Consider the following 14579-nt stretch of genomic DNA (forward strand, 5'->3'; position numbering starts at 1 on the left):
TGCTTCCTGATTGGTCGAGGGTCTGTTTGTGGCTGGCTGATTGTGTTGTCAGAGCAGGCGCACAGAGGAGGGGCTGTCTGGAGAGAGGGAGGGAGGGGGGAGGGAGAGAGAGAGACAGAGAGAGAAACAGAAAGAGACAGACAGAGAGAGAGACAGACAGACAGACATCTCGGGTCATAGTCTACATTTTACGACATAAACAAGGAGTTAAGTGTGTTGCTCTGGTTCAAAAGGGAATACAAACAATTTTAAAATGTGTCTTTTATTCCCCACAACTGTTGGTATGTGGTATATTTTCCTCTAGTCCCAGGGTCAGCCATAGTCAGCGCCCCTGGAGCAATTATATAACAGCGGTCTATACGCAGTGTTCGAGAGGTGTGATGGTCGCTTTTAACGCTTCAAAAGGGACAATACGACGGCCGCGTTCGTAAATGAGCTCTGAGAGCGCCAGAGCGTCCACGTGACTGCCTCTCGTCCAATCAAATTACTCGGTCCCATTATGACGTTGAACCCATTTTTAATTTACGAACGCGGCCGATATAACGATCAGGTCTGTGTGTCTATTGTGTGTAAGTCTGTGATCGCACTGAAGCGCTCTCAGGGATGTGTGGGTTCAATGACACTATAGTCATTGAAGACTGTAGAAGATAGTTTTAATTAGTGTGTTTTTATTCCAGAAATTAAATTGTGAATAAGTGAAGTTGTGAACGGGAGACAGAGTCAGGGGCGGTGACACACCGTTGAGAGACGGTACACATCACCTTCCTGTTCTGCCTGTTTTTAAATCTTCTGGTGTGATTATATTATAATGTCACTAAATATGCTCTGGCAGTGAAGGTGTTAACAGTACTGTGTTAGTTAACTGCCTGAGCACTCTGAACAATAAACCACCTGACTGAGACGGTACGCTGCTTCCTTTCATAAACCACCTGACTGAGACGGTACGCTGCTTCCTTTCTTCACCTGACTGAGACGGTACGCTGCTTCCTTTCATAAACCACCTGACTGAGACGGTACGCTGCTTCCTTTCTTCCACCTGACTGAGACGGTACGCTGCTTCCTTTCATAAACCACCTGACTGAGACGGTACGCTGCTTCCTTTCATAAACCACCTGACTGAGACGGTACGCTGCTTCCTTTCATAAGCCACCTGACTGAGACGGTACGCTGCTTCCTTTCATAAACCACCTGACTGAGACGGTACGCTGCTTCCTTTCATAAACCACCTGACTGAGACGGTACGCTGCTTCCTTTCATAAACCACCTGACTGAGACGGTACGCTGCTTCCTTTCATAAACCACCTGACTGAGACGGTACGCTGCTTCCTTTCAATAAACCACCTGACTGAGACGGTACGCTGCTTCCTTTCAATAAACCACCTGACTGAGACGGTACGCTGCTTCCTTTCATAAACCACCTGACTGAGACGGTACGCTGCTTCCTTTCAATAAACCACCTGACTGAGACGGTACGCTGCTTCCTTTCATAAACCACCTGACTGAGACGGTACGCTGCTTCCTTTCATAAACCACCTGACTGAGACGGTACGCTGCTTCCTTTCATAAACCACCTGACTGAGACGGTACGCTGCTTCCTTTCATAAACCACCTGACTGAGACGGTACGCTGCTTCCTTTCAATAAACCACCTGACTGAGACGGTACGCTGCTTCCTTTCATAAACCACCTGACTGAGACGGTACGCTGCTTCCTTTCATAAACCACCTGACTGAGACGGTACGCTGCTTCCTTTCTTCACCTGACTGAGACGGTACGCTGCTTCCTTTCATAAACCACCTGACTGAGACGGTACGCTGCTTCCTTTCATAAACCACCTGACTGAGACGGTACGCTGCTTCCTTGCTTCAGTGTCCTTGTCTTCAGCTCACGGTTCCTGAACATGACCTCACGATATCTGCCCCACAAGTTTGTCTTCTTTGTTTGTTTGTGTCTGATGTTTTCTCCGTTTGTGTGGTGTGTTATGCCTGAAATGTTGCCATGGGTGGGGTCATTAACACTAGAACAGCCATGGGTGGGGTCATTTAACACTAGAACAGCCCTGGGTGGGGTCATTTAACACTAGAACAGCCCTGGGTGGGGTCATTTGACCGTGTGAGTGAAACATTTTCTATATCTTTGCACTCAAGAACATTTCAGGACCCTCCTTTCATGACTTGTCCTAGACATGTGCGTTCTACCACCCAGTATCCTTACATTTTTCAAAATCACATCAGGATAAGCTAGTATGAAGATATTTTGCAGTTTTTCTGTGTAGGAGGCAGGCTAATTTACAAGACACACCAACTAGTGGTCGTTGTGTGTAAATAGCAGCTTCCCATTGTAAAGACTATGGTCATTTGACCTCCGAGGCGACTCTTATAGTGGGTAACCTCGGCTGTTCTAGTGTTATTGTGCTGTATGCTCAGGTCAAAGGTCATCATCACAATGGGAGAGTGACATCATGAATTCTGATTCCCTTCACTCAACCCCAGGGCCCGGTTGTTCAGAACCTTTAATCTGGATCAGAATGATCCTGATTCTCTTCTGCTATCCAGGATCAGATCTGCTGGCTGGTTCTGAGTCTTACAGGGAAACCAGCCAGCTCCATCTGATCCTGGATCAGAGGAAAGAAGTTGTCAGAAGTTGCTGGAACGTTCTATAGCGGTTGTATACCAGGGGAGGCTGGTGGAGGTAGAAATCGGAGGCTGGGCTCATTGTAATGCATGTACTGTCTGGAACGAGGAATGGTCTGGAACACGTTTCAGATCGGGGGGGGGAAGGAATGTTTCTAAAATATTTCTAAAATATTTTGTAAATATTATTTCTTCCACCTGCCATTTCCTTTGCGACCACCAGGGGGGGGTGAGTGAGTGAACACAGGGGGACAGGGGAGGAGACCTGGAGCAGCTGGTGCCACTGCTCTCCTCTCTGATAGTCTGACAGGCAGGTCACGTGACCAGTCTACAGCAGACTTGACCGGTCCTATCAGAGACGTGACGCTGGTGTCCTCTGTTCCTATTGGAGGACAGTGACAGCCAATCAGAGTGGGCTGAGGCACAGGCTGATCTGGGACCAGGATAACATGTAGCTCTTCTGATTGGTCAGTTAAACTACACCAGGAGGCTCCATAACAGAGGTTGATAAGTGTGTTATCACATTTTGCTGACCCACAACATGCTAAAATCGATCCTAGGTGCCTTTACACCAGGGGAGGCTGGGGGAGGTAGAAATTGGAGGCTGGGCTCTTTGTAACGCATGGAATGGAATGAGGAATGGTGTCAAACACAGCCCATCCTCCGATTCCTACCTCCACCAGCCTCCCCTGGTGTTCTACCTCCCCCAGCCTCCCCTGGTGTTCTACCTCCCCCAGCCTCCCCTGGTGTTCTACCTCCCCCAGCCTCCCCTGGTGTTCTACCTCCCCCAGCCTCCCCTGGTGTTCTACCTCCACCAGCCCCCCCTGGTGTTCTACCTCCCCCAGCCTCCCCTGGTGTTCTACCTCCCCCAGCCTCCCCTGGTGTTCTACCTCCCCCAGCCTCCCCTGGTGTTCTACCTCCCCCAGCCTCCCCTGGTGTTCTACCTCCCCCAGCCTCCCCTGGTGTTCTACCTCCACCAGCCTCCCCTGGTGTTCTACCTCCCCCAGCCTCCCCTGGTGTTCTACCTCCCCCAGCCTCCCCTGGTGTTCTACCTCCCCCAGCCTCCCCTGGTGTTCTACCTCCCCCAGCCTCCCCTGGTGTTCTACCTCCACCAGCCCCCCCTGGTGTTCTACCTCCCCCAGCCTCCCCTGGTGTTCTACCTCCACCAGCCTCCCCTGGTGTTCTACCTCCCCCAGCCTCCCCTGGTGTTCTACCTCCCCCAGCCTCCCCTGGTGTTCTACCTCCACCAGCCCCCCCTGGTGTTCTACCTCCCCCAGCCTCCCCTGGTGTTCTACCTCCACCAGCCTCCCCTGGTGTTCTACCTCCCCCAGCCTCCCCTGGTGTTCTACCTCCCCCAGCCTCCCCTGGTGTTCTACCTCCCCCAGCCTCCCCTGGTGTTCTACCTCCCCCAGCCTCCCCTGGTGTTCTACCTCCCCCAGCCTCCCCTGGTGTTCTACCTCCCCCAGCCTCCCCTGGTGTTCTACCTCCACCAGCCCCCCCTGGTGTTCTACCTCCCCCAGCCTCCCCTGGTGTTCTACCTCCACCAGCCCCCCCTGGTGTTCTACCTCCCCCAGCCTCCCCTGGTGTTCTACCTCCCCCAGCCTCCCCTGGTGTTCTACCTCCACCAGCCCCCCCTGGTGTTCTACCTCCACCAGCCTCCCCTGGTGTTCTACCTCCCCCAGCCTCCCCTGGTGTTCTACCTCCCCCAGCCTCCCCTGGTGTTCTACCTCCCCCAGCCTCCCCTGGTGTTCTACCTCCACCAGCCTCCCCTGGTGTTCTACCTCCCCCAGCCTCCCCTGGTGTTCTACCTCCACCAGCCCCCCCAGGTTCACACCAACAGGTTGTTGTTGTTGTTGTTGTTGTTGTTGTTTACACTCTGCTAATACACGGCTTAAATATGGAACACGACTCTGTCAAGTGCAGTCCCAGACAGGTGTCTCTGACAGGTAGTGATGAGTGTGTTCGGTTATTTTAAGGTTATTGTATTTATAACGGTGAAACGTGAAAATAATTTATATTCATTCTTTTTTTGCCTTGTGAAAGTTGTAATATATATGTTACGGTACATGTGGGAATACGGTACATGTGGGAAAACTAGGGTTATGGTTAGGTGCTAGGGTTAGGGGTAGGGTTAGGTGCTAGGGTTAGGGTTAGGTGCTAGGGTTAGGGTTAGGGGTAGGGTTAGGGTTAGGATTAGGGTTAGACATGCCAGCATGTACCAAGTCGACGTAGCACCTAACCCTAACCCTAGTTTTCCCACATGTACCGTAACATATACATTTCTGAACGGCAGATTTCTTATGTCTTATTATTCATGAAGAATCACCAGCGTCAAAGACGTGTTTATGCCGTCCAATGACAGCCCACTTCCTGTCTGTGACATCATCAGGCATGTTGACTCATCACTCTGGAACCAGCGCTGACAGAGTTCTGGTAAGTTCCCAGTGGGGGGGGGGGGGGGGGGGGGGGGGGGGGACAGGTGTGGTGAGGGTGGGGGGTAGGGGGGCAGGTGGAGGGTGGGGGGTATGGGTTGCAGTCAGGGCTGTGTGGGTGTGGGCTGGGGGGAGGGGGGGGGGGTCAGTCTCAGCCTCCTGGCAGGCCAGCAGCACGTGTGGACATGCCGGTCATACCCCCAGTGACAGCCCCCACCTGTCCTCTGTCCCCCCCCCCCCACACACATGCTGCCTGCCCTGCCACAATAGCACCTGTCCCCCCCCCCCTCCATGACTTGATACCCCCACCCCACCCCAGACTCTCCCACCACACCCAGGCCAGGAACAGACCCTCCAACTCTCTCTACACACACAACACCCCCCTCCCCACTCCTCCCCACCCAGGAACACACCCTTCCACCCTCTCTAGACACCACACCCCCCTCCACCCCACCCTGCCAGGCCCAGACCAGAGAGAAGTCAGACCACCTCCCCCTGCCTCGCTGCTGGTACACACCAGACCACGCTGGGGACTGACAGCAGACAGACAGACAGACAGACATTACTGTGTTCCTGCCTCACCCTCGACTGGGAGATGAACTCTACTAAGATTCAACTCCTGCTGGTTTGGACTTTCCTTGTTTTAGCAGGTAAGTTGTGTGTGTGTGTGTGTGTGTCTGTGTCTGTGTGTCTGTGTGTGTGTGTCTCTGTCTCTGTCTCTGTCTCTGTCTCTGTCTCTGTCTCTGTGTCTGTGTCTGTGTGTGTGTGTGTGTGTGTGTGTGTGTGTGTGTCTGTGTCTGTGTGTGAATGTTGACTCTCAAAGAATATAGTAGTCTTGATAGTGGTACTGGCTCTTCAATCCAAACAGAATCAGTACTCCATTTTCCCAGAGAGTCATTCTGTCATTATGAGTCCATGAACATGTCGACAGACATACACTTCAGTGTGTAAACATTCTATTCAGAGCTCTAAGCTAAATGTCTAAATGTCTTACATCATTTAACTGTCTGGGAGTTATATTAGAGAAACAACCTTATGTTCTGAATTAAACATCTAAACGGTAAGTTATACTTTAGTGTCAACACATACTAGTGAGCTAAAATCACCTGAGACTTGTATCTGATCTGACGTCTGAGACTAGCTTCCTCAAATGACTGGCAGTTATAACAGCTTATTATAGAGTTATAACAGCTTATTATGATGTTATAACAGCTTATTATAGAGTTATAACAGCTTATTATAGAGTTATAACAGCTTATTATAGAGTTATAACAGCTTATTATAGAGTTATAACAGCTTATTATAGAGTTATAACACCTTATTATGATGTTATAACAGCTTATTAAGGATGTTATAACAGCTTACTATAGAGTTATAACAGCTTATTATAGTTATAACAGTTTATTATGATGTTATAACAGCTTATTAAGGATGTTATAACAGATTATTATAGAGTTATAACAGCTTATTATGATGTTATAACAGCTTATTAAGGATGTTATAACAGCTTACTATAGAGTTATAACAGCTTATTATAGTTATAACAGTTTATTATGATGTTATAACAGCTTATTATAGAGTTATAACAGATTATTATAGAGTTATAACAGCTTATTATGATGTTATAACAGCTTATTAAGGATGTTATAACAGCTTACTATAGAGTTATAACAGCTTATTATAGTTATAACAGTTTATTATGATGTTATAACAGCTTATTATAGAGTTATAACAGATTATTATAGAGTTATAACAGCTTATTATGATGTTATAACAGCTTATTAAGGATGTTATAACAGCTTACTATAGAGTTATAACAGCTTATTATAGTTATAACAGTTTATTATGATGTTATAACAGCTTATTATAGAGTTATAACAGATTATTATAGAGTTATAACAGCTTATTAAGAGTGTTATAACAGCTTATTAAGAGTGTTATAACAGCTTATTATAGTTATAACAGCTTACTATAGAGTTATAACAGCTTATTATAGTTATAACAGTTTATTATGATGTTATAACAGCTTATTATAGAGTTATAACAGATTATTATAGAGTTATAACAGCTTATTAAGAGTGTTATAACAGCTTATTAAGAGTGTTATAACAGCTTATTATAGAGTTATTACAGCTTATTAAGGATGTTATAACAGCTTATTATAGAGTTATAACAGCTTATTATAGAGTTATAACAGCTTATTAAGGATGTTATAACAGCTTATTATAGAGTTATAACAGCTTATTAAGAGTGTTATAACAGCTTATTATAGTTATAACAGCTTATTAAGAGTGTTATAACAGCTTATTATAGTTATAACAGCTTATTATAGAGTTATAACAGCTTATTAAGAGTGTTATAACAGCTTATTATAGTTATAACAGCTTATTAAGAGTGTTATAACAGCTTATTATAGTTATAACAGCTTATTAAGAGTGTTATAACAGCTTATTATAGTTATAACAGCTTATTAAGAGTGTTATAACAGCTTATTATAGTTATAACAGCTTATTAAGAGTGTTATAACAGCTTATTAAGGATGTTATAACAGCTTATTATAGAGTTATAACAGCTTATTATAGAGTTATAACAGCTTATTATAGAGTTATAACACCTTATTATAGAGTTATAACAGCTTATTATAGAGTTATAACAGTTTATTAAGGATGTTATAACAGCTTATTATAGAGTTATAACAGCTTATTATAGAGTTATAACACCTTATTATAGAGTTATAACAGCTTATTATAGAGTTATAACAGATTATTATAGAGTTATAACAGCTTATTATGATGTTATAACAGCTTACTATAGAGTTATAACAGCTTATTATAGAGTTATAACAGCTTATTAAGAGTGTTATAACAGCTTATTAAGGATGTTATAACAGCTTATTATAGAGTTATAACAGCTTATTATAGAGTTATAACAGCTTATTATAGAGTTATAACAGCTTATTATAGAGTTATAACAGCTTATTATAGAGTTATAACAGTTTATTAAGGATGTTATAACAGCTTATTATAGAGTTATAACAGCTTATTATAGAGTTATAACAGCTTATTATAGAGTTATAACAGCTTATTAAGAGTGTTATAACAGCTTATTATAGAGTTATAACACCTTATTATAGAGTTATAACAGCTTATTATAGAGTTATAACACCTTATTATAGAGTTATAACAGTTTATTATAGAGTTATAACAGCTTATTATAGAGTTATAACAGCTTATTATAGAGTTATAACAGCTTATTATAGAGTTATAACACCTTATTATAGAGTTATAACAGTTTATTAAGGATGTTATAACAGCTTATTATAGAGTTATAACAGCTTATTATAGAGTTATAACAGCTTATTAAGAGTGTTATAACAGCTTATTATAGAGTGTTATAACACCTTATTAAGAGTGTTATAACACCTTATTAAGAGAGTTATAACAGCTTATTATAGAGTTATAACAGCTTATTATAGAGTTATAACAGCTTATTATAGAGTTATAACAGCTTATTATAGAGTTATAACAGCTTATTATAGAGTTATAACAGTTTATTATAGAGTTATAACAGCTTATTAAGGATGTTATAACAGCTTATTATAGAGTTATAACAGCTTATTAAGAGTGTTATAACACCTTATTATAGAGTTATAACAGCTTATTATAGAGTTATAACAGCTTATTATAGAGTTATAACAGCTTATTAAGGATGTTATAACAGCTTATTATAGAGTTATAACAGCTTATTATAGAGTTATAACAGCTTATTAAGAGTGTTATAACAGCTTATTAAGAGTGTTATAACAGCTTATTATAGTTATAACAGCTTATTAAGAGTGTTATAACAGCTTATTAAGGATGTTATAACAGCTTATTATAGAGTTATAACAGCTTATTATAGAGTTATAACAGCTTATAAACTGCGTGGGAGGCAGTGTTGCCACAGTTACTTTGAAAAAGTATTCTGATTACTGATTACTGATTACTCCTTTAAAAAGTAATCTAGTTACTTTACTGATTACTTGATTTTAAAAGTAACTAAGTTAGATTACTAGTTACTTTTTTAGTTACTATTGGCAGCTGCCTAGGCACCCGACCCCCCCCCCCCCCCGCAACATAAAAATGAAAACTGGTTTTGCCAAAACTCACTTTATTTTAACAGTAACTTAAATTACATAATTAAACTTTAAACAATAACTTAAAACAACAAAATAAAGAGTCTTTCTTTGCCTCACCCAACATAAATACTTGTTTTTAAACAATAAAATAAATATAATCTTTATTTAACAGTAACTAGCACGGAGTGGTTTCACAAAACCTAAAACCTACCCTGACCATTCAGATATGATCCTAATATAATCCTAATCCTAAACTGGGTGAGTCTTATCAATTTAGTTTATCAATGATCAACATTTATGTTCTTGTCATCCTTTGCTGACACAAACTCAAAATAATCCTTATATTTCCAGCTATTTAACGCATATCTCTGTTCTCGCTCCATTGTGTAGGCTACGCTTCTGTTTACACTGTGCAATCAGCGTGGTGATACACGTGAGCGATTCTGCTGCAATCTCGCGATAGTCGAGAGCCGTTTTTTGCGGGCATGGCCTTCCATAGTAACCTCGTGTTGAAAACGTGGGCACTGACGTCACTCCCCAAGACGCGAGAAATGTTTGTTTACTATCGAACATTACAAAGAAATACTGCATTTAGCCTAAGTTATGAGGTAGTAACGCAATAGTAACGCACAGCCACTTGAATAAGTAACTTTAATCCGATTACTGATTTGGAAATAGTATCGCGTTAGAATACTCGTTACTGGGAAAAGTATTCAGATTAGAGTATCGCGTTACTTAGTATCGCGTTACCGGCATCACTGGTGGGAGGACAGAGAAGATGGACATTGGCCACATGTCGAGGTGTCCTTGGGCAAGACACTGAACCCAAAATTGCTCCCAATGAGCGGGCCGGCGCCTTGCATGGCAGCTTGCCGCCATTGGTGTGTGAATGTGTGTGTGAACGTGTGAATGAGAGGCCGTTATAAAGAGCTTTGGAATAAGGCGCTATATAAGTCAGTCTATATAAGTCAGTCTATGTACCATTTACATTCCATTTACATTCTTGGCATTTAGCAGACGCCTTATTCCAAAGCGACTTAAGGCCAATGCACACGGCGTGCAATTTTGTCGCACAACAACATTCGATTCTCAATTCACACCACCAAAGTCGGACCAGGCAGGCTGATTACTATAGGCTCTACCAATATTGCTTGCCTTGCTTCCACAATTTCTACAAGATACAACTGGGCATATTGTGCCTACATGCTCGATTGTTATTATTATGTAATATAGGTGTCTTGTAATCCCATATGAGATGGGCCGTGTTGTTGACTTCGGTGGTGTGAATTGAGAATCGAATGTTGTCGTGCGACAATATTGCATCGCACGCCGTGTGCATTGTCTCATTCAAAACAATGGAATCTAATTCGGCTGTGCGACAAAATCGCACGCCGTTTGCATTGGCCTTTACAATCGACATTTGACTAAGCAAGTGAATCATCAATTCATCAGTCGTAGCAGGAAGAGTAATCTAGCTCAGGCCAGGGGCCATTGGCAGTCATCTAGCACTGCCAACTATTATTATTATTATTATTATTATTATTATTTTTAGACACTGGAGAAACAGTACAAGGGAGTAGTAGAAATCTTAGGAGACACAGTGCTGGGGGGTAGTAGATGTCTCAGGAGACACAGTGCTGGGGGGTAGTAGATGTCTCAGGAGACACAGTGCTGGGGGGGTAGTAGATGTCTCAGGAGACACAGTGCTGGGGGGTAGTAGATGTCTCAGGAGAAACAGTGCTAGGGGGTAGTAGATGTCTCAGGAGACACAGTGCTGGGGGGTAGTGGATGTCTCAGGAGAAACAGTGCTGGGGGGTAGTAGATGTCTCAGGAGACACAGTGCTGGGGGGTAGTAGATGACGTCTCAGGAGACACAGTGCTGGGGGGTAGTAGATGTCTCAGGAGACACAGTGCTGGGGGGTAGTGGATGTCTCAGGAGACACAGTTAAGGTGTAACCATGTATTGGTAGAGGGGAACAGGTCCTCCACCTCACCGTTACCATGACAGCAGTGTTCAGTGTCAGGGGCAGGGTCTGGGCTAGAGATACTGTGGCGGCTGTGTCTCAGGAGGTAGAGGCTGTGTCTCAGGAGGTAGAGGCTGTGTCTCAGGGGGTAGAGGCTGTGTCTCAGGAGGTAGAGGCTGTGTCTCAGGAGGTAGAGGCTGTGTCTCAGGAGGTACAGGCTGTGTCTCAGGAGGTAGAGGCTGTGTCTCAGGAGGTAGAGGCTGTGTCTCAGGAGGTAGAGGCTGTGTCTCAGGAGGTAGAGGCTGTGTCTCAGGAGGTAGAGGCTGTGTCTCAGGAGGTAGAGGCTGTGTCTCAGGAGGTAGAGGCTGTGTCTCAGGAGGTAGAGGCTGGTGGAGGTAGAGGCTGTGTCTCAGGAGGTAGAGGCTGTGTCTCAGGAGGTAGAGGCTGTGTCTCAGGAGATAGAGGCTGTGTCTCAGGAGGTAGAGGTTGTGTCTCAGGAGGTAGAGGTTGTGTCTCAGGAGGTAGAGGCTGTGTCTCAGGAGGTAGAGGCTGTGTCTCAGGAGGTAGAGGCTGTGTCTCAGGAGGTAGAGGCTGTGTCTCAGGAGGTAGAGGCTGTGTCTCAGGGGGTAGAGGCTGTGTCTCAGGAGGTAGAGGCTGTGTCTCAGGAGGTAGAGGCTGTGTCTCAGGAGGTAGAGGCTGTGTCTCAGGAGGTAGAGGCTGTGTCTCAGGAGGTAGAGGCTGTGTCTCAGGAGGTAGAGGCTGTGTCTCAGGAGGTAGAGGCTGTGTCTCAGGAGGTAGAGGCTGTGTCTCAGGAGGTAGAGGCTGTGTCTCAGGAGGTAGAGGCTGTGTCTCAGGAGGTAGAGGCTGTGTCTCAGGAGGTAGAGGCTGTGTCTCAGGAGGTAGAGGCTGTGTCTCAGGAGGTAGAGGCTGTGTCTCAGGAGGTAGAGGCTGTGTCTCAGGAGGTAGAGGCTGTGTCTCAGGAGGTAGAGGCTGTGTCTCAGGAGGTAGAGGCTGTGTCTCAGGAGGTAGAGGCTGTGTCTCAGGAGGTAGAGGCTGTGTCTCAGGAGGTCGAGGCTGTGTCTCAGGAGGTAGAGGCTGTGTCTCAGGAGGTAGAGGCTGTGTCTCAGGAGGTAGAGGCTGTGTCTCAGGAGGTAGAGGCTGTGTCTCAGGAGGTAGAGGCTGTGTCTCAGGAGGTAGAGGCTGTGTCTCAGGAGGTAGAGACTGGTGGAGGTAGAGGCTGTGTCTCAGGAGGTAGAGGTTGTGTCTCAGGAGGTAGAGGCTGTGTCTCAGGAGGTAGAGGCTGTGTCTCAGGAGGTAGAGGCTGTGTCTCAGGAGGTAGAGGCTGTGTCTCAGGAGGTAGAGGCTGTGTCTCAGGAGGTAGAGGCTGTGTCTCAGGAGGTAGAGGCTGTGTCTCAGGAGGTAGAGGCTGTGTCTCAGGAGGTAGAGGTTGTGTCTCAGGAGGTAGAGGCTGTGTCTCAGGAGGTAGAGGCTGTGTCTCAGGAGGTAGAGGCTGTGTCTCAGAGGCTGTGTCTCAGGAGGTAGAGGCTGTGTCTCAGGAGGTAGAGCCGCCGTCTAATGATCGCAAGGTTGTCAGATCGGCGATTCGAGCCCCGGCTGGCCACATGTCGAAGTGTCCTTGGGCAAGACACTGAACCCCAAATTGCTCCCAGTGAGCGGGCCGGCGCCTTGCATGGTAGCTTACCGCCATTGGTGTGTGAATGGGTGAATGAGAGGCCGTTGTAGAGCGCTTTGGATAAAGGCGCTATATAAGTGCAGTCTGTTTACCATTTACCGTTTAGATACTGTGGGGGCTTTGACATGAAGACAGCAGTCTTCAAAGGCAGGGGTAGAGACAGGGACAGGAGAAGGGCCGCTCACAACGAAACAGGATACCGTCTCCCTCGGCCAGAGGCGCAGCGGAAATAGCAGAACGTTTCCCGAAATAAAATCTGAAAAGGATACGAGAGCTCATCCTCCTCCTCCATGTCAGACCCTGGTACACAGGCCTGGGGTCAACCTGGGGTCACCACCAGGCTAATGGTTAGACTGGGCTAATGGTTAGACTGGGTTAATGGTTAGACTGGGTTAATGGTTAGACTGGGCTAATGGTTAGACTGGGTTAATGGTTAGACTGGGCTAATGGTTAGACTGGGCTAATGGTTAGACTGGGCTAATGGTTAGACATAGTTAGGTTGAGAAGGATACATAGTTAGGTTGTGGCGTCCTGAGGGTAGTGTTGTTATAACAGCTGTTATTACAACAGTTGGTCATACAAGTGTGTAGGAGGTAGAGAGCCCATTGGTTGATGTAGGGAGAGGTCTCTAGAGTGAGTATGTATGGATGGTATGCTTCAAGGCTGTGGGAGGCTGGTGGGGGACAGGGGAGGCTGGGGGAGGCTGGGGAAGGCTGGTGAAGGGCAGGAGGCTGGGGGAGGCTGAAGAGGCAAGGGGAGGCTGTGGGAGGCTGGTGGAGGCCAGGGGAGGTTGAGTGAGGACAGGGGAGGACAGGGGAGGCTGAGGGAGGTTGGGGGAGGCTGGGGGAGGATGGGGGAAGCCAGGGGAGGCTGGGAGAGGCTGGGGGAGGCCATGGGAGATTGAGGGAGGCAGGGAACCCAGGGGAGGCTAGGGGAGGCTGGTGGAGGACAGGGGAGGCCGGGGGAGGCTGTGGGAGGCAGAAATGAGAGGCCAACCTCCACCAGCCTCTAAAGAGTGTGTGTGTACTTCAAGCACACGTGTGTCACAGGGGGGTTTGGTCTGACTGGCTGCAGCAGCTACACAACAGCTGAGCTGAACTGCACTGGAGGGAATACACACACACACACACACCCCCACACACACACACACACACACACACACACACACACACACACAGATCGGAGACCAGGCTCATTGTAACGCATGGGATGGAATGAGGAATGAGTGTTTGATACCTCCCCTGCTATCTCCCTGCCTTACCAAAGCCTGCTTGTGTGTGTGTGTGTGTGTGTGTGTGTGTGTGTGTGTGTATGTGTGTGTATATATGTGTGTGTGGGGCTGCCCCTAACCAGTGTGTTCAGATGTGCTGTGTGTGTGTGTCTGTGTGTGTGTGTGTGTGTGTGTGTGTGTGTGTTTCACGTTTTATTGTTACGTCACATTACACAAGTATAAGAGAGTAACATTCTTAGGCTTCAGTTCCTGACATTACAGCTCAAAGACAAATAAGTCAAGATGAATAAAGTGACAATAGTTGTTATAAGGCATAACTGAGACAATGGACCTATCGCTAAGCCACGCCCCAAAATAGAAATTGTCCAATCATATCACAGCAAAAGTCACGACAGGCAGAAAACTCGGACAAACAACTGGTGATATCTGATGGTGAAAAGCTTCTAGACTAAATATTCTTGTCATCTTTAAGAAAAACATGTCTATTACTTGCTGTGGTAAATCAGAAAT

At 45.8% G+C, this 14579-nt stretch overlaps 1 protein-coding gene across 1 annotated transcript in view; it reads left to right on the forward strand.

The window, feature by feature from the left end:
- Nucleotides 1-4529: 4529 nt before the first annotated feature.
- The window catches only part of LOC308165678 (acetylcholine receptor subunit alpha-like), a gene marked incomplete at both ends in the record, with an annotated part of 25466 nt that continues 15416 nt past the window's right edge, over nt 4530-14579 (forward strand). Inside the window, one exon of the mRNA XM_080539829.1 lies at nt 4530-4578. Within this exon, the coding sequence (XP_080395955.1) occupies nt 4530-4578 (49 nt within the window). The remainder of the gene's footprint in view (nt 4579-14579) is intronic.

Source organism: Nansenia antarctica, assembly GCF_963989245.1.
Source record: "Nansenia antarctica genome assembly, chromosome: 9".
Taxonomy (NCBI): domain Eukaryota; kingdom Metazoa; phylum Chordata; class Actinopteri; order Argentiniformes; family Microstomatidae; genus Nansenia; species Nansenia antarctica.